The sequence below is a fragment of the Sinohyriopsis cumingii genome, chromosome 4 (assembly GCF_028554795.1).
Source record: "Sinohyriopsis cumingii isolate HCF-2022 chromosome 4, ASM2855479v2, whole genome shotgun sequence".
NCBI classification, from domain to species: domain Eukaryota; kingdom Metazoa; phylum Mollusca; class Bivalvia; order Unionida; family Unionidae; genus Sinohyriopsis; species Sinohyriopsis cumingii.
Genome location: NC_142964.1, coordinates 33347863 through 33368963, shown reverse-complemented (window position 1 = coordinate 33368963; position 21101 = coordinate 33347863). Strand labels below are relative to the sequence as shown.

The following is a 21101-nucleotide window of genomic DNA, read 5'->3' as shown; positions in this document are numbered from 1 at the left end:
ACTACAGAGTTCTTGTCTCTTGAGGGATCGAAAGGTAGTTATGGAAATACTCAAGAGATTGCACACATCTTCAATAGGTACGCCTATACCTTTTCAACCAGAAACTAAGCTACTAAAACAACAATAGGTGTTTTGTTTGACATTTTTATTGTACACGTCTTCCAGGGGTGCCTTCAAAGCGACCAAAGCCGCAACTTTGAATCACAGGTAATGAAGGAGCTCTGTCTTGTCGTTGGTGTGGAAGAGAGCTGCACAATCCCGAACCATGCCATTTTGTAACAGCATGTGTAAAATATTCAACCGCACTTGTTTAGCATACATTGTACAAGTGAATCAGAAACCGGATTTGAAGACACATATAGCGCCACTTATGTATACGTATAACCCTAGGGTACGTAATTTTCTCCCTACTACCTTATGTTTGGGATACGCCATCGTCTAGCGCGTGACGTCTTTGTGGTTATGCATCTATTTGTCAAGGATCAAATAACACATTTCTTATACTACAACACTTAAAACTCCCCGATTTTCCTACCTAACAGCCACCAGAAAAGCCATGCAAGCCCCAATAAAGCAGAAGTATAACTACAACATACGAGTTCATGAGTCCTGCTTAGAGCCTGGAGATCACGTTTCGGTTAAGAATGTATCTACTATGGGCAAACATAAAGTATCTGATAAAATTACAAGGGATCCATACAGTGAAATTTCAGCCAAACGTAGAGTTATCAATGTCTGTTTCGGTAAAGGAGACTTAAAGAGAACTTCCAAGGATCCTCCATAGAAATCTATTACTTCCCAATAGGTCCTTACCAACAGTTGAAATCCCTCAGGTCGACAATTCAAGCCTTCGAAAGAAACAGGAACCAAGAAACAATTCTGAAATGAAAATATGGCAAACAGAGAAAGATTTTCCGTTCACCGTAGAGTCAAACATAAGATTTATTTAACGTCGGCATGGCTTAATACAGCAATTAAACATTGGCTCTAATGAGCTTTTTACCGACATTTACCGACATAGAAATCCGAGACAAAAGTTCTGGCATTGAAGATGAAGTTTCGTAGTAGAATTGTCTTATTTTAGTTACGTGCAGCCAGACACATCAAGGAATCGTTCCCTAGCTTGGGCATGATTAGCTCTTCCCGTTCAGTGAGCAATCGCGACGGTTCATAGGTAACCATCGCGATGCCAAAATTAAAAGTAATATTCGTGTAAGACAGGTATTTTAGCCAGCTTGCAGTGGCTGCTATAGTTATCTTGTTCCCGTATACAGTTTACTGTTATTGATATTTCAGCTGATGGGTTATTCCATTTACTGATAAACAATTATTATTATGTCGGTATATTCCATTTACTAGTTAGCATTAATCATTATGCAGATGTATTTCATTTATTTGTTATCAATTATCATTATGTCTTGCAAATCAACATTTATTCATGTTTAGGTCATGCCTCGACAATTCCCGGAGCAGGACAGAGTGTAAACAGGACTTATCATATACTGATTCTAGTTCGAGACTAATTTCTACTTTTTAGAGACATATTTTTTTGTCGTTGAATAATTTATTTTCACTGAAATGTTTTTTTTTTGAACAAAAATTTTACTTGTTTTATAATGTATCAGTCATGCAATCGCTTTTTATTTGTCTTATCTCCGTCTAGAATCGTAAATTCATTAATTAATTCAGAGAGCATACTTGTATACTTGTCAGTTCAGTTCTAGCAAACCAACACATATCGAATAAGTAGTTATCCTGGCTCAAATCGCAATGCAAGTTTTAACTGCTTCGCTGTTTGCCGTTTTCTATACACAGAAAAGGACTGTTCGTCATTTCCCTCTCATCGCACATGAAAATAACACATTTATTCAGGTTTAATATTGTATTTTGTTAAGCTTTGTATGTCTTGGAATATTACTGGGCGTAATTAATGCTGATCCCTATTGTTACATATAGCAAATTACATACATTTCCTTCATTCATGTCTTCATTTCATATAAACTGCAATTCATCATAGGTTGTGTCAGGCAGTTTGCCGTATGCTTTCAAGCCGAAAGGACTATTCGTCATTTACCTATCACTATACCATATTTCTAACAGTCACAAGTTCATGTATTCTACGACTTTTCTCTGCCTCATTTAAACCCCCGTCACACGTCACATCATCAACGTTTTCCAGCATCGCGATTCGATTTTTTGGAAAAAATAAATTAAGAATTGTATGAACAGCAAAAAACTTAATATCTAGCGGTATAGCATTACTTGTATATATGTATACAAATATATTCCCTTTCCTATTGTCTTTTACTGACCACTTCTCCATCTCTTTATCTCTCTCATAGGTCTGTAACCGACACGCATAATGGTCCTTTCAGCAGACGTGGTCTGAACATCGTTCCGTATCTGCCTGCGAGGAAGATATATATATATATATATATATATATATATATATATATATATATATATATATATATATATATAACATACATACATACATACAGAACCATGTGTGCATGTGCATGTGAGATTAGGTTGTAGACCAGGTCATTGCAGACCTGTCGTGAACAAAAGAATGGGCATTTATGATTCTGAATAAGTTATGATATTGTAGCTCCAACGTAAACCGTAACAACGAGTTACAATCATAAGATAATAATTTATAAAACGAAGAGCTTTCTGCTCAAATGCAAACGCTGCATAAACAAACAACGCTGAGATGATAGGCGTAACACGATGAGATTTTATCTTAAAACGTAAGGGCTAAATCAATGCAAGAAAATTCACTCCAATCGCAGTTTGAATATACATATACGATATCGCTTTCTATTTGACAGAGCAAATTAAGAAGATGATTACTGAAGTGAGCATGGAAGTGAACAGAAATCAGACTGAACAACGTGGTATTTGGTTACTTTCTGTTTAGACTTGATTTTTAAGTACAATTCATAGTGTGTTCTATATTATATCATTACGTTTGCCGGTTACTTAATTCCTAAATATCTTACGGATATATATATATATATATATATATATATATATATATATATATATATATATATATATATATATATATATATATATATATATATATATGTGTGTGTGTGTGTGTGTGTGTGTGTGTGTGTGTGTGATAAATAAAAGCCTAAGGAGGTGAAAGCGGTTTTCCCCTGGTTTTTCCTGGATCTCACATTCCATGTCAAGATTCAGGATTCTTGAGTGTATGAAATTAAATTATAGAGAATGCACCAATAAAATCGAGCAGTTTGGAGTGTTATAATTCTTTCTATGCTTGAATTGAACCCAGAAAGTAATGGCATATATCACATCTATCTCTAATGAACGGGCGACGTAACACACTGGACTTCCCTCACCCCAAGGTAAAAGCGCTTTTTTCTCTGTTGAGTATGTATTCGTCACTGTATGATTAAAAGTTTTATGTATATACCATCTATTTATGTACAGAGAAATTAGTGGGTTTGCATATTTAGCTGGGTGTCAAATTCTGCATGGGTAGCAGGCGAATTCTCTAGCACCTTAAGTTCTTTCCTTCCACGTTATTCCATTCCTTGTTCTTTTGTTTGTTATTGAATTAACATACCAGACATAACACAGTGGCCGAGAGTTTATAAACGCAACATTTCATATATTTATGAGTGGTTTCATTTTATTTACTTAAAGAATTTCAATTTGGCTAAGGTTAGAGGAGCTGCGTTTTGAATTTGTTTTAAAAAAATGTTTTCCAAATCTGTTTATTTTCTACTTTTTATAAATTGCATTTTATCATATGTATTATATCCTATAAGTGATGTGTTCTTTGTCATCACAAAAGTCATGCTTCAGTGACCGTATATAGGTCACATGACACATTGTCAAGGAAAGAGTAAATTCGACGTTTTAAGAATAATTACAGTTTATTCAGTCAGCTGATGCTATGTTTTCCAGAAAGAATCCTAATTGTTTCATTTTTGTCCTATCACTTCATGTTGACCCTGATTCTTAATCACGATCATGCTTTATTTTTCTTATTCTGTGCATTGATGTCGATGTGTTTTAATGCATATAAGAATAAACGTTTTTGCTTTTGTGTAAAACGCTTATATTTCTGATTTTATGATTGAACAGAGCAGTTCTGCTATCTACAGAGAGAAATAGAAGGTATTTTGTTCTTTCTTTCTTCAGATTAAACAGCGCCATTTTATATCCAGTTATTATGAAACAGTTAATTGTGATCTGGGGCTTTGTTTCGCGCATTGATTGATTTTTCATTAGATCTGCAATATTCTTTATTGTAAAACATTCTGTCAATATTTCATGTCAAAATCTGAGTAATGTCAAACCTTCCAGGAGGTGTAAAGAATGATAATTAGGAAAGAAAATTAAAGATACATACATACATACATATTTTTGGTACACATATAAGAATGAATAGAAGCCGTGGTTACGAGACAGAGATAGATAAAAAGGAGTTAGTAATAGTACTGGAACAGGTGATGCAATTTATTTTCCTCTAAACGTGAGTAACACGTGCTGTATATGTATTTATTCTTTATGCTATGCATTTTACTGGAGCTGTTAATCAATTATATTTAATATTTATTAATGCAGTCCTTGCATATGCTGTATTTAATACTGCATTCATGTTAGCATTTGTTTGGCACGATGAAGTGTTTATCTGCCTTACTATGTATAATAATGACAAATAACTCCACTGGTGTCAATATTAGGTATATACATCAATCTCTGTGCTCTAGGAAAGAGCAAAATTTGATACTTAAATGAGTTTCTCGAATCTGCGGTATGTTAAGTTGCTTGCAAAGTTTGTCATGAAGGAACTAAGTTGTTGCTTTCTCTTTCTATCATATCATTATACCCTCACGTACATGCTGAGTTCTTCTCATTCTGACCATTTTAATTATTTGATGTGCTTATCGGCATATTTAGAACAAACATCTGTGCAAAACATTCTAATTTCTGATTTCATAATTGAATAGACAAGTTCTGCTATCTACAGAAGGAATTAGAAGAAGTGAAGGAACAACAAATTGACCAAAAGGGTATTTCCATTCTTTCTTTCTTCAGATATAACTGTGCTAGTCACGAAGCTATATTTAAAAGCATGATTACTCTTCAGTGTTTCCCTCGATTTAATTAACATCATTAAGAAGCTTCCTGCTTCTAATTCTCGAGTGCATTTTCCATTCTTTAGCATAATACATTATTTATTTATTTATAAGAAAATTGTGAGCGTAGACGTCAAAATGAAACTTTTCATGAATCCTCATATAATAAAATGGAACGGTCTATTTTCATTTTCAACAACGGGTGTGTGATTCCTATCTGTGATTGTTTATGCCATAGATATGAGTTGTCATTACAAACAAATAACTATTATTTATCACATTATTCAATTTCATTCCATCTCACGAAATTTGAGTAGTATATCGTATTTTCAACAGACAGGCTCTCTGATATGGAGGCAAGAGAACAAGGTCTTAATAGAAGTGCGAGAGATAATTCGAGGTAAGTTTATATATATATATATATATATATATATATATATATATATATATATATATATATATATATATATATATATATATATATATATATATATATATATATATATATATATATATATATATATATGGGGGTGGGGGTAATCGTTTGACGAGTAAAAATAATCAAGTGCACCACCCTTACTGCTTACAAAGCCTAATTTGCTATAAAGTTCGCAACAATATAACTATATTTGTCATTTAGACCACAACAAATTAACGGGATCAGAGTAACTGATAGACATATAGAGCTGTTGGAAAGAAATATACAGCATCATGCAAATCGTTGAATTGGGTCGAGGCAGGTAAAGTAACTGTTTTAGCTAGTATCAGCGTTTCTCCAGCTTGAGTTCGTTTAACTGGAATAATTACAGGCCTGTTTGATCCTTTATCGTTAGAGCAACACTGTTAGATGTAATGTCGAGAACTATTAATCGAAATATTGTTTAGAGCATGATGAAATACTAACATGAGCAATCACAAAGCTATATAGTATCGACAAGATTAACGGAAACAACTCGGTGAAACAGAGGTCGACTATATGCAGTTTATTTTGCCAATCATTAAGATGCAGGCAGGAAAAAATTATTCAAGTAATAACAGACATGGAGAAATTAAAAATAACGTTATCTTAGGAGAGGGAATACACCAAAAGTTGAAGATATTTTGGAGACACTGATGGGATAGGCTTTAAACACATGATGTTTAGGTTGTATACGGGCTATGCATTTCAATCGATAGTCTTTAGGTAAAGAAAGTATATTTTTGCAATCAGTTTAATAACAGAAATGGCAAACTATCTATTTCATTACATATAACATATTCTGTTTCCTGGTGTTACAATATTTACGATAACCGTGTACACACTACGTTAGCGACATCAATGGGACAGAAAAAGTTTAAGATCGCAATAATTTTTACAACGTTGAGATCGGAAATAGAGAAACAAAATATGTCGGAACTGACCATATAACTGACATAACTACCTATCATATTTGTATATAGCCAGTTGAAAACATGAGTAATAGTTGAATATATGCTTTAAAGTGTGACATGGAAACTGTTGAAAGAAATATCTGGAATCTTGTAGTACTTTACAATCTCAAGTATAACAATTACAAAAACACTTAAATAATTAAGAAAGTATTTATTTAATGGTTGAAACATAACTCTTAAGATTAAATCACTGCGCGTAACAATAGCACAGACATAATAATACTGAATCTGGTGTAGGTTTTCGGTTTATGAATAAAAATGTTTCTTCATTTGTCAACGGCAAATCAATAAAACCATCACCAACATTAGGCTAAGGACTATTTTTCATTGTTACGTATCATAGAGTCTTTGTCCGTTTGATTACCAGACTTGGTATAATATAACATTGATGACCATTACAAAAATTAGAAAGGTATCTAATGAACAAATTATATATCAGTATTAGTGATGAAAATGGAAAAGTGATTTTACAGTATGGATATTTTCAATGTAAAATAAACACCTATGTGGGTAGAATATCTCGAAGAGGTCCGAGTGATTTTGGTTTACCGTTTAACATTGAGGGGAAAACAGAGGATAAGATGCTGGAATAGGTCAACAATCAACAGTGACTTAAACCGCAACAATAACCGTAATATCAATCTGCTAGTTTTCTGCCTTCGTGTATTTTATTTCATGATGTTAGAATTGTTCAGAAGGAGGAGCGTCCAGAATGCATCTAACTAAATTCCTATTCTAAAGAGAAAATAACAGACTACCATTAAAACATTGTTGTATTAACGTTGTTAGTAACGATGCAACTGTTATTTTGCTTGATTATAAGTTAAGCTGACATTACATATATTGGCGAACAGTTGTAGTTTGACTACACAGTTTCGCGTTTGACTGAATGCAACGTACTCGCAACATATGAATTGCCACAAGATACAAATAAAGTAAATTTCGGGATTATTTATAATTTTCTTCGAGTTTTATATTGTACGTGGTAATGAGACTCCTTTATATCGAGATTTTTTATAGTATAGGATAGTACAATAAATTTCGAATAGGAATGTAATCATTATGTAAGTAATGTTAGACATAACATCAAGAACGAAGCACTACTTTTGTGGATAATTTTCAAAGAATTTAGAAAGCATTCGAAACATTTCTACTGACAACTGTCAGCACAATTGCTATGGTCACAGAAGTAGCAACGATAAAAAGAGCAGTAGCTCATGGTCTAACATTTGAAGGAAGCCACCGTTCAATTTATTTGATACAGATGGAGCTGGACAAATACGGTTAAGACGTCATCCGTTTTTTACGAAATCAGATTTTTAAAGAACATATGAATCATTCGAAATGTGTCAAAGTGACAACTGCCAGCAGTATTAAAATGTGTCGCTCACAAATGAAACAAAGTTGCTTCGGTCACTGCATCAATAACTTGCTTGCGGTTTAGCATTTGCATGAATCTTCCGTTCAGCTTATTTGATACAAACGGAGGGTAAAAATTACGATTAAGACACAAGTTTGGACGAGTTACATAAAATTTGCCAAATTCAATAAAAACAGCGCATTGATTCTTGACTACATGAATGAAACATTTAGAGATCAATATTTGGTGACACGTCCTTTATTCAACTTGGACTTTTGCAACGTTTGCATTTGTTTATAGTACAGATATTAGAAATGATTTAAATGACCATAATGGAATAGCAAAGTTTTCAAACCCAAGGCAATCAGACTGAATTATTTTTAGTAGGCTTGGACTAAGTTTACTTGCACATGAATCGGGTATTAGTACTTATGCTGCTTACACGCTTATTGGATTCTGCTCTGCACGAACTGGTCTCCAAATATAGAATGCTCTGACTGTTTGATAGGAAATAAATTGCAAAGATGTCGACGAATGTAAGGCACATTACTCCCGTGAAGTAGGAGAAGATATATCAAGGAGTTAGATACCTCATTCCAGTACATGCTTTGTATCATATACACCCAAGATAATATTACAACCGAACCAACGTTAAAAGTTTGAATACCAACACATAGCCACAACATACTGATTGCACAGGGTAGTTTCAACATATCGTTTGATATAAAGGTCCGGGAATTGCTAACAATGCAGTGGTTAACAAATTGTTAAACGATTAACCAAATATAATGTGCAACTGGCTATCTTTCTAATTTAATGACCATAACATTCTCCTGATATAGAAAATAGATGTGGTTGCTTGTTTTATTTAGAACAAGCAGAATTGAATAAGGTATAATGGGCGAAAGATTAAGAAAGATATCTCAAGAGCCAATAATGCGTAAAACTACATTATGTTAAATCAAATGCCTTAGACAATGGGTGAAGAGTGTATTACTTGAATATAAAATGAATAATATCCATATACAAATGTGACTCATAATTGTTTCCTGTTTTTGACAGGATAAAATATACTAAAAACGTTAGGTGGGTGGAGGAATAACATTCAAGAGAATGTTTTCATATCTGGTCTTAAGAAAGATATATACTGCTTGCTTAAAAATGATAGCAGATTATAAACTACTCTCACTAGTGATACCACTGAAGAAAGTACATTTGAAAGTAGTTGTGTTTAAACAGGAAAGTACGAAGAGGGTATAAATTATGTATTTATAATCAGCATACACACGTATGCATACGAAGCTTGTTAGTACAACTGAACCATATACTACATTTCACAGGGTCCATCTAAATGATTCAAGAAATAAAGACATATAACTTACAGAGGATAAACATTTATTTAATGCATCACACGCGGATTCAGTAAATGATGTAAATTTAGCAGAGTTAGTAATAATAAAGGCAATATTTAACATAAATCTGAAACCATTGACATGATTTAAAGAATCGAAAAACCGCAGCAGGATTGTTGAAAAAAAATCTGTTTCATTGTGGCATACTGTTGGCTTGTTAATACGGCCTAAAACCAATTTATCAGGCATTCTGTATTATGTGTATGTCTAACATCATTTTAAATGACTAACAAAGAACAATATTTAATACATCTTTGCTCAGACTGCATTAGTTCCGTAGTGCAGATAATTATCAATACATTCTTACAAATGGTATAAGAAAGTAAAGAAATATATAATAGACAGAATTGAAAATATTGTTAATTACACCATCTACCTACAAATGGTATAAGTCCGTGCTAAAAATATGCATATAGAAAGATTTAAGCCAGTCACGCGGATAAACAGTAATTGGCATAGACATTACACCACGCAAGCCTCCAAAATTATGCAACAGATGTAAATACAATATATTGGTGATACAATTGTTCAAATACACTTCACATAATAAGTGTAAACAAAAGAACAAGAACAGAGCTCATAGTGTGCTTACAAAAATGTATTTGCAGGGCTAAATCCAGTTTAATGATAAAACTAATTTTAATACTCGCAACAGTTGAAAGTTTCGGGGAAAGAAGAGATTTACTACTGTTCGCATACTCAAACACAAAGGCATCTTTAAAAGAGAGGCCCAACAGAACGTAGAGGACTAGCTTGCCAAACATTGTCGTCCAAGCAGACACCAGAAATACACCAATATCTTTCCAACGCACAATGATGCTACAACAACACACATCATAGCGGCACCGGCATGACTCTAGTTGTAGCAAGCAAGGATAAAAACAGATAAAATGTATGGATAAACGTGCCAGTTATTTTAAAAACGATGTATTCGAAACGTAAAGAAAATTTCTAAAACAAAACAGTTTTTGATATAAAATAAGTCTCTTACTTTACTTAGTAAATACATGAAATCAAGAAAATTGTTGTTTCCATGATCGATTATTTTACAAATATGAATGAAGCAGACATTGGTCTAAACCCTTCTTTTAAGAACAGCATAATTTTATATCGCTGTAACGAAAACAAAAATTGGAAATAAAAGTTGAAAAAATGGTGATAACAGAATCAAACGAATGGTAAAATGTACGTACGAGTGAAAAAGAGAGGATATAACGAATCGATGTGATAGATGAAAACCTGTTGATAATATCACATCAGTAAAAATAAACTATAAAAGAAGCACAATACATAATATGCAGGAGAATAATAATTGGAGCTTATGCATGATACCATATGTTACGAGACCGTATTCTAATTTATTTGGCTGTTGAACAAGAGATTGAAAATTGATAAATATCATAAAAATGAAAATAAACTGACCTAGAATATGAGTCAACTTTGGGAATAAGCAGTTATTTTCCTACGAAGTTTTTCTCTTCAGAGGAAGCGAACCTCGAAAATATGCCGCTTAATGTATGTCTTGTAAACCATAAACTTAATATATTGAGAGAGACCTCAAATATCGTAATGTTTTTAACACGAAAGCTTTGAACTAAATATGAATCTGTAATTGTAAAATCCTGTCTAACTTAAGTTGGAACTAACATACTTTCATTGTATGCTTAATTTAATTTCAGAGTTTGAATCTATAAAGCCTTTAACATTCGTCTTATATGCATAAATAGTTTTTCTGACATGCCAGTCATTTTATGAAAAATAAACCTGCTGAAACTAACAAAAGAAGATTTGTTTCCCATGAATGGGATAGATACAGAATATGCGACTCGCACAAATTGTAAATTAAAAAAATAAACTCAAACGGACAACCTCAGGCAAATTATAACAAAATTGATTAATATTTAAGAAAGAACAACATGAATACAAAATGAATCAAATCAGCTTTAATTATTCCATCTTGTATTAGTGGGAACGTTGCAGCAACGCAGTCGACTCAAGACAATCTTGAGATGGAAAATACTGACGACGCTGAATCTGAAGATCACTATAACAGCGGCGTTGACGATGCTGATGAGAATATTGATATTCAAGGTAGTATACGAAAAGCAATATGTAGAGTAAACACATACATGCACATGTACATGTACGTGTATCTGTCTCTCTATCTAAATATCTACCTACCTACATACATACATACATACATACATACATACATACATGCATGCATGCATACATATATACATACATACATTACGTAAAGTAAAATGTAACTCAAGCCCTATAACTAATAGAAAATATAAAGGTATATACGTAAAGTTTCTTCATGTAGTGCAATGTTTTCCTATGAGAACAATTTCATGGATAAAAGAAACGAAGAAAAAAAAATAGCAACATATGCACTAGTTCGCATGCTTGTTTTGAGCATCTTGCCTGTACTTCATAATTTATAATGCTGTAAGTATAGGTGTTGATTCATGTTTACATGACATGTGGCATTGGTTGAAACCCATACTTTCATTTTTGGTCGGCAAAAGTGTCTCTAAAGGTAAATGTTTCTGGTAGAAACATTAGCAGACATAACTTATGTCTGCTACTGCTGCGAAGCATACAACTGAAAACCAGGATCATTGGTGTTTTCCATAGTTTCGCCAGCTCGGTTAGGTAAAACTATGGTATGACATTTGAGCCATTGGTTTCTGGCTCCGTGCGTCATGAAGCTCATCCGGATACTTTATCTAGACTTCTTGAATGCAGCAAGTACGGGTGGGTAATCCCAAATTAAGTCTCATGACGTTATGCACCAGAGACGTTATTTGTATAATGTAGTTTGTTGCTATTTTCCTGTCATAGTTTGACACATTGGGTTGTTTGCTTTTGAGTGCCAACGACGCACCATTGGGATTCCGATACGGATGAGATCCTCAAAGAAAACGTGCTTGTTGATGTCTGTCAGTATCACTAACTTTGTACCAGTGGTCTTCAGGAGGGCGTCGCAGCTCATTCCTCCTGCGTTATAGTAATGGGAAGGGTCGAGGCCGTAGTTCTTGAGCGACGTGTCGCGATGTGTTTCGGACACTTCTGCCAGCAGAAGTGCATCGGTCGTGAGGTAACGGTCGTGTTATCTGCCCATATTTTAATAGCCAAATGTCTTCTACACACTCTGCATATGCTCAAAATCTTTCCCAGAGATAACGGCATGGCTGTATTGGTTGTAGAAGGCCGCTATCACTGGAAGCTGAGTTTCTTCATGATGCTCCCAGTTGGCCATGTGTTCACACACTCTTTTGCTTGTAAATATTTCGATGTCACTGTCAAGCGCTGTGTGCCTTATTATGGTACACAATGCCTGCTTTGGAAAGTTTCCAGGCCGCCATTCATAAAATGGAGACTTTCAATAAACTGCAGTTTCCCTAATGAAATATTGTATTTGTCCACTCTGTTTGGGATGGTGTTGATGTCCTCCGACGCGACTGTTCTGATCGTCCCCATGATAAGTTAACCGTTGAAATTGTGTGTAGTAACATCTGTATGCATTATATACATATCTTCCTTTCGACTCTATCGATATCGGAAAGAGTAGGCTGGTGTATGCACATTTAATTTTACAATCTCACCCAACAAGTTAATAATACAGAACCCTGTGTTTTCATTTACTTTCTTTCTGACGATAACTTGCACCCCTCTTCTACATGTGTAAGAACACATCATATAAAATGATTTACGCTCGCGTTAGGACATGTATGGGAGGTGTGATTGGGTCTACAATTTTCCGCCAGATTTGTCGGGTAACGAGCTGTCAAGGGTCAATATATTTTAAGTTTTTAATCACGTATTCTGCCCAGCCAATCGCAATGCTTTCGCACTGGAAACGCGCGGAGGGATTCTCTTTGCTAGGGACTTTGTCTTCAGTTGAGCCAATTTCATTGTGGGGTGCGGACGTTATTTCTTTTTCTGAAGACATTTTTCCCACCTCCACCCTATCATACCTCCCTGTATATAATTGTTGTATGTTATCATGTTGTTAAAAATATGGTTTATCTGTGTTTTTTTTGTTTTTGTTGGTCTCCATTTGTTCAGTTTTTACAAAGTTATACGGCTTCTACAGTCTCGTTGTTTTATAATGCCGTTCGTCTCAGTGTTTCATTTGTTACCACCTTCATTTGATATATTTTGTTTGAACAGTTATATTGCTGTAAATACATAGTTTAGGTTGTGTCTGCTTAGTATATAACATTCTTGTTTACGGCGGTTGCAGCCTAAAACAATTTCTGTATTATACGCTATGTCACATTGTTCAGTTTCATCGCACGTTTATTCTATATATTTTGTCCAAATGGTTATGTTATGCTGTAAATACATAGCAAATGTTTGGTTCACTAATATCATTTATGGTCACGAAAGTGGCCAGCATCAAACACAACGTTTGTCTTTGTTTTAAGTATGCACCCATATACTTTGACCTTGTAATATTTGCACGACTGACCCAGGGAATTCTGTCTTTTCACTCTCTATCTTTATTCGACTATATCGATGTCGGAAAGAGTAGGCTGGTGTATGCACATTTAATTTTACAATTTCTTCCAACAAGTTACTATTACAGAGCCCTTTGTTTTCATTCACTTTCCTTCTGACAATAACTTGCACCCCTCTTCCACTCTTCCACATGTGTAAGAACACATCATATATATATATATATATATATATATATATATATATATATATATATATATATATATATATATATATATATATATATATATATATATATATATATATATATATATATATATATATATATATATATATATAATTTAATACAAATTCATTTGCATTTGCTGCGGCAGGATATAGACTACGGCAAAATTTACTTTACTAGTACATTGTAATGTTAAAGGAAGTCACTGTGTAGACATTGAATATCGAGATTAAAGTGGCATTGCAAAGATCAGAGGTAAAACGAATGACGCTGATCATCAGTATTGTATCAGTCAGGTTGAAAAAATCATATGGTAGAGAAACAGTGCCTCCTCCAAGAAAACAACCAGTACCGTGACAAATGTAACAACCATCATCACTTCCGGCATATGAAGAAACACGAACAGGCAGCGGGTTAGCGTGCAGACCACAAACGTGTCCGGATCACGTGTTGACAGATGGTAGTCTACATGAAGTTCTTATGATGGTATACTAGCTTGTACTAATTCTCCTGAAATTTTCAATGAGCTACGGGAATTTTCCAGCGTTTATACATTGGCAAAATAATGGACAGACATGTTTATCGAGCACTCGTTGAGGAATTATTTGATGACGTTCATTACACCGACACGATCAATTAGATCGGCAACAGAAAAATAATTATCATATACAATTCCCAACGTACCCACGAAGAAGTCAGAGTAATGAATTCATGATTCCTTGTTTCCCGCGCTATTTACGGCTATGGTCATGGTAATGCTTCAGGTTTATTAAATAGAATTTATCCTAAAGCGATTCCAATCGCAAAGCAGTTAGGTATGAAGGCGATCGACGTGATTCGAGATGAAGCCGTTGCAACAGTTGATGATATTGTCGGAAACGCATTTTCATTAATCCGTTATTAGTATATAACAATATCCAAAAGTAAAACTAGGACGCATGGCAGCGATGCCTGCTAATGCCAGTAAAATTATAAATGAACGTGCGAATCAGCGATTACAAGATTTGCTTGATGGGCCACCATTTACTTCTTCCCCAATGGCAAAAAGGCAAGCAGCACTAGAAAACCAAATTATCGCTGAGAATCTAATAGCAGGAAGCGGGATATCTGGTCATAGTTGTGGACAAAAAGGAAAGTATAAAAAATGTTCAAATGTTTATTAGATCCCTCATTTGACATGAACGCACTGGTGCTCATAGTCCATACGTGATTATCAGTATTCTTCTTCTGACTCATGTGTTCCAAACGAACGTGGTCAAATAGATTTACAAGTTCAAGATACAAGCATATATTTCTTCCCCCTCCTAGGCATTCGCTGAAGTTAAAAGAACACAAGTAAAACTAATGGTAATCCACACGCGGCGGGAAAACGAGATGGATGGTTTTCGTAATGACGGCTCTTTAGATCAGTCCGTAGTCTATAATTGATAGAAAGGAAAACGAAGCGTGTCTGGACAACGTATATTTTGCAACGAAGATTTTCGGTCTCGAACGATATTTCGATATTTATTCGCGTAGTGCTGACACGTCAATGATGTTTACCAATGACATGGTCAATCGCAGACGATACAGGGGCGTTACAACGTGAACTTCATCAGGTACTATCAACGCTTACAAACATCATTGTGAAAATCCAAGACATGAACAAAATCACCAGCGGCGCCTTGTACACAAGTCTCATTCTGCCTGGTAACGTCGGCCCGACAAAATAAAAATATCAGTCATGCTATAGCGATCACCGGGGTGTCCAGGCTTTCAATATTCAGAGCTGAGAGATTTATAATTTTTATAAAATTTTTATGGAGGTGTTTTGTCCGACAAATTCGTCGGAGTTGTATTGGTCTTGTTAAACAGCGGGACCGATGAAATATTCATATTGGATCCGAAAGATCAAACGTTATCACTAGCGTATCGAATTTGTGTGTAAAACTCCTCAACCGATATCGCAGCGATGTTATAGACATAAATTATGCAGAGTGGAGATACAATCAAGCCCAACAATATTAATTTGATCTTAAGCAGATCATCGCGGAACATATCGTGAAACAAAAAATAAAATAAAATACAATCACTGAATAACCATCATCGACAACTCCACAAACATGCGATCAGTCATGTAGCGACCGCTTCAACCACGTTGATGTCGCTGAATGACACTTATGTGTTTGTTCCTGCGACCCCGATCAGGGTCACTGTGGTAAGCATTGCAACAATAAAATTATCAAACTGCGCCATCAAAGACTTACATGAACATGCTAGATTCACCATCATCGCGGGTAACGCGTACGCGTCTGTGACAGGCGCTATATTAGCGGTTCTGTCGGACGGAAAGCTCGACGATGACGAATTCGAGTATATCAGCGATATTTTCAATGACGCGAAGCACATAGAAACTGAACGTTGTTGAAAAATCAAATTGGTCCAAGATGTAATCAATGATATCAATGCAGAAATAACGTCACTATTCAATCATGTTATTACAATTACAACCGCGACAATCACCATATGGTTCCGAGCGGTCGCATGTAAGAAATCGCGTCGTCGCAGCTGCGAGATTATTACTGTTGGTCAAATATTGAATTCAGCGCCATTTGAAGGTGTTCTTCTACCAGAATAAATCAGATGGAACCTATGACTGAAAATTGGTTGGAATACCCACTGGCGCGTATGGAATCGAGGAAATAGACTATGTAACCGGAAAAGAATCTAAGATTGGAATATCGGTTCATGCACTAACGCTGAGCGCCGTGATCAGACAACAGATCCTAATTATCAGGATGATATTGGACAATAGTCGAACAAGCACATTGTAGGATGGACAGGACCACTTGATACTTGCCCCGAAGCCCCATCTGTGTTAGCATTGATCAGTTTCCCATCTATACCAACACATTCGCGTTTTCCTCTTTGTTCTATATGGCGAACGTTTTCCATCAAGAGAAGCATACGCATAAACGTCCTATCAAATCACTCAATTCAATAAAGACTTAATAGAATGTGATGATATATATAAATCTAATTTAAGTGGTCTTAAACTGCTTTATCGGCAATTGATTCGTGAATACGCAATTTCCTTCATCCAGTGTACCATTGTTAGACAAAAAATGCTGACCTAATCGCCATTAGCGATTTTGCTGGCACATAGATTTCCAATATTGTGAGACTATTGAGGGTTAAGACTTACTATATTTTTGGAGCTGCCTGGCCGATGATGTCAAGGAACGTAAACATCCACATCTGAGCAATATTTTCAACACTTTGATGCCACTGAAGACACCGTACATACCGCTAAAATACTAGAATTTGACCACGATGACATTCGGGGGATTACCACAAATATACTGCAGCAATAATTATTACCATCAATTCTCAAACACAACAACGAATCATAACTTTGGGCATTATGTCGCATCCGACATCGTTAATATCACGTCGAAGATCGGGGTTACCCTCATTTGAGACGCCGTTGATAGTAATTATCAGTCGGAACAAAGTAAACAATCGCAACATGGATATATCTTGAACAGTTGTTTTCCCCAAACGTGTCTCCAGGCGGTCTCATCGTGTCTGTACCTTCTCATTCCATGTATTTGCAGTGCAACAAAAATAGCATACCTCGGATGCGATTACCCTTGACCGACGAAGACAGGAATCTTCTTGATCTGCGTTGGGAAACACGCAAAGTTTGTATATCCGATATCGCCCGCAAAGATCATCAGGTAACACAAAAAGTAACAAATAACACGCTGATCGCCGACAGTTGCGATCACGTGTATCTCTATAAATGGTGGACTGTAGCGTGACAAAATCAACGTTGCAGTATTTTGTTCAGAAGTTGATTTATTGACGTTGATTTATCAATGACGGATGGTGACTTCAGTAACTGTCGATTTATTGCTGGAAAAAATAAACTGTTGGATTTATCTGTAAAGACTTCAGTCGCCGCTGATTTATTCATCACTTCAGGGGCATTAATTTGCAGTAAATGTCGTGCTCGCCCCTTAATTGACTTTTAATTTCGTATTCGAGTGACTGCGCTAATCTAATACGTTCAATCGCTGTCGCCAACGGGAGAATTGCAACTAAGTCGTACGCATAAATAGGTGCCAGCGAATCTGTCATATTCGGATGGAAGTGTATATCTACCTGATTTATTTTTTGTTTGTAGTTAGTGTTGCTTAAAGTCATCACTAATTTTCTCGACTTTCTTTTCTTGATGTAAACTATAATTGCTAAACTGCAGGTGTTCAATCGCATACAAAATCGCATCAATGTTTTCTTGATTCATCGTTATAATAAAATAATTTGTTTATGTAAAATTCAGGTTTATTTAACTTGTTTGTAAATATCGGTTTCATTTTTTCTGATTAACATCTGACGATGCGATGCTGCTGCTCTGGGTGAATAAAAATCATATAAGTTATTCCATCGTGTGCAATACAATACGGCTAATGTGTCGCGGCATTGCGTTGAATTGTTGTGGTTGTAAAAGATCCCCGTGAGTTTGTTTTTCGGTATTTCCTCCCACGTGGATCTATGTTAGGCATATATGCATGATATAAAATCTTTGAATTTTGAAAATTGTGGAGAGAGTTCATAATTGATAGACATATAATTTTCTAGTGATGTAAATTAAAGATACAGTATGAAAACAATGTTCAGAAAAAAAAGTCGTTGGGAAAACATCAAAATTTTTGACAAAGCCGCGTCAAAGAATACTATTCGTTACATGCTGATCGAGTTCGTGGACTTTTTCAATGTCCTCGTTGTGGAATTGGCTTTCGTGGAAAAGCGCTACTAGACAAACGATACTGGAACGGCAAAAGCGCGTCAAAGAAACCGTACAGCGATACACTGACCTGACAAATAGGACTGCCAACGGTCCAACGAACAGTTGGTGCGCTTGACGCTGAGATAGACACATCTGAAGAATTGGCTAATCTGGGGCTTATTAAACCCGAGCAGCTAGCGATACGATGTGATCCTGACCATGGTTTACATGGTAAATCGAACAACAACGACAAGTAGTTAATGCGACGATGACAGATGTGCGTGGGACAGATACAATTGAGCCGATACCCGACGCTACACCGTTAGGATTAAATTCATTGTGGAATATCGTGAACGTTCTTCTTGGTTGATCTGAGATAAACTAGAACCAATACGTGAATAGTAATAGCGACGGCGACACGTCATTGTATTGTCGGCGTTGACGCTTGCTGGATTGTTAATCTGAATTAATAAACCTTATTACGAGCACGCATATCAAACAACTACAGTGGAGGACGCGATTTATGTAATTTATGTAATGCGCAAACTTTACAAAAATAAATTATTGCCGATGAAAACACGTTAAAAATTATGTAGCTCAAAGTAGTATCGAGCACTTTGTAAATGTAAAGCACCGTTATGAATTAACCGAGGAACGACTTTAAAAAATAAGGGAGTTTAGCGAACGCGTGGCCGTGGAGGAAGCAAAACTGAACGACGTCGCCGTGCTAGAAAGCAAGACCTAATCTCCGATCGTGATTAAAACGATCGCAGGTAACGTTCTTCATAATTCTCGTATATATAACAAGCAGGCGCTGTAGAACTCGTGGAACACAACGCACATGCGTGGTTAACCATCGTGCAACAAATAGTTATATTTTATCACGTGTGATATATATCAGGCGGTATACGATGTTGTGCGCATCGATTCAGTGTCCGTTCCGTTATTGTTTCAGCGACTCGGATTTTGGTTTTGATCAGTTTGTGCTACCGGTGGCGAATTGTTATGGGGGGGGGGGGAGATTTTCATGAACGTTTAAGATAGGTCGCCGTCAATACACGTCTGATGATTCATTGATCAATGAGATAGCGAGTGACTATTTTACATCTGCGTCGGGGGTGTTGCATTTTGCTTCGCAACGAAATAAGTGAAAACCAACTCCGGCAAGTTTTCTCGAAGATGTGCAGCAGTCGTGTGTGGAAATATGGACATAGAGAATTGTGGAATACCTTCCATGCTCCCGGCGATGTAGTGTCGTTTGATATGTTAATGTGTTATCGAGCTAGTTTTCTCTAATACTGAGAGTGTGAACCATATTTTAAATGATTTGGACATGCCAAGCATTCAATAGCGACGTGTCTCTGTTAACGTCACGTGACCTGAATTTGATACAACTGGATTCCCCGAAATGTGTTCGTTTAAATTTTGCAGCGAAGTTCATCCACTTATTCCGACGTGGTTAGGCTAGATTTTAATCTATCACGCGATGATGATCCCGTTTGAAATAAACGTGAATGGGCTTTAACAGTGTTGCTGCTTATTATGCTTGATGATGGTATATTAACCAGTTTGACGATAGTCGAAACAATAATTTCCCATAAACCTCAGAAAGATTTGGGTACCTGTACTTAAACCTGTGGCAAGTTTCGGTGATATGTCATATGCGAAAAATATAGGACTCAAAATAAGTGGACGTATTACTTGCATATATCGTTGAATATTACGATGCTAAATCACTGCAATATTCTTATATGTGGTCATCGATTCTCACGCATGTAAGCATCAATTGCATTTCGATGATCAACAGATTTTTCACCGATATGTTAGAACTGCCACTGATTTGTTTTGTGTCAGCAAAACGTCTACCATTGCTGAGGACGAAAATCAATAATCTTCCAGTGATGAAACAAAATCTAGTCGATTCTGTGTTTCCCCCAAAATCGTAACGATAGTGATCATCAATGTGATCATCATCGAGAGCCGATAACTGCACTGGACGCAATTAGTCAGTAGGGATATTTGAGAATCAAGCAAGAGCAAATACGCGTGTGACAAGCAAGCGCAGATTAGTCCCCGGTCGATAAATAGTTTCATAACAACTATGTTGCCGCGATATCAACTGCGTCGTCTGTACGTGATCCGATCGCGCACCACAAATTTGTTTATGTGAACGGGGCTGGCGGTATCATGGGCCAACCGGCATGACTGTATTGACTCCAACGAATGGAGTCGCGAAGGAAATGCGCGATAACGGATCAGTTAAATCCCAAACTTATCATATTTTGTTTTGTTTCAATGGCGTGGCGATACT

General features: G+C 35.9%; 1 protein-coding gene across 1 annotated transcript in view; it reads left to right on the top strand.

The window, feature by feature from the left end:
• Positions 1-4127: 4127 nt before the first annotated feature.
• The window catches only part of LOC149800906 (uncharacterized), a 76092-nt gene continuing 59118 nt past the window's right edge, over positions 4128-21101 (top strand). Inside the window, exons 1-4 of the mRNA XM_089956752.1 lie at positions 4128-4155; positions 4992-5054; positions 5457-5520; positions 11290-11414. Of these exons, the coding sequence (XP_089812878.1) occupies positions 5471-5520; positions 11290-11414 (175 nt within the window). The 5' untranslated portion in view covers positions 4128-4155; positions 4992-5054; positions 5457-5470. The remainder of the gene's footprint in view (positions 4156-4991; positions 5055-5456; positions 5521-11289; positions 11415-21101) is intronic.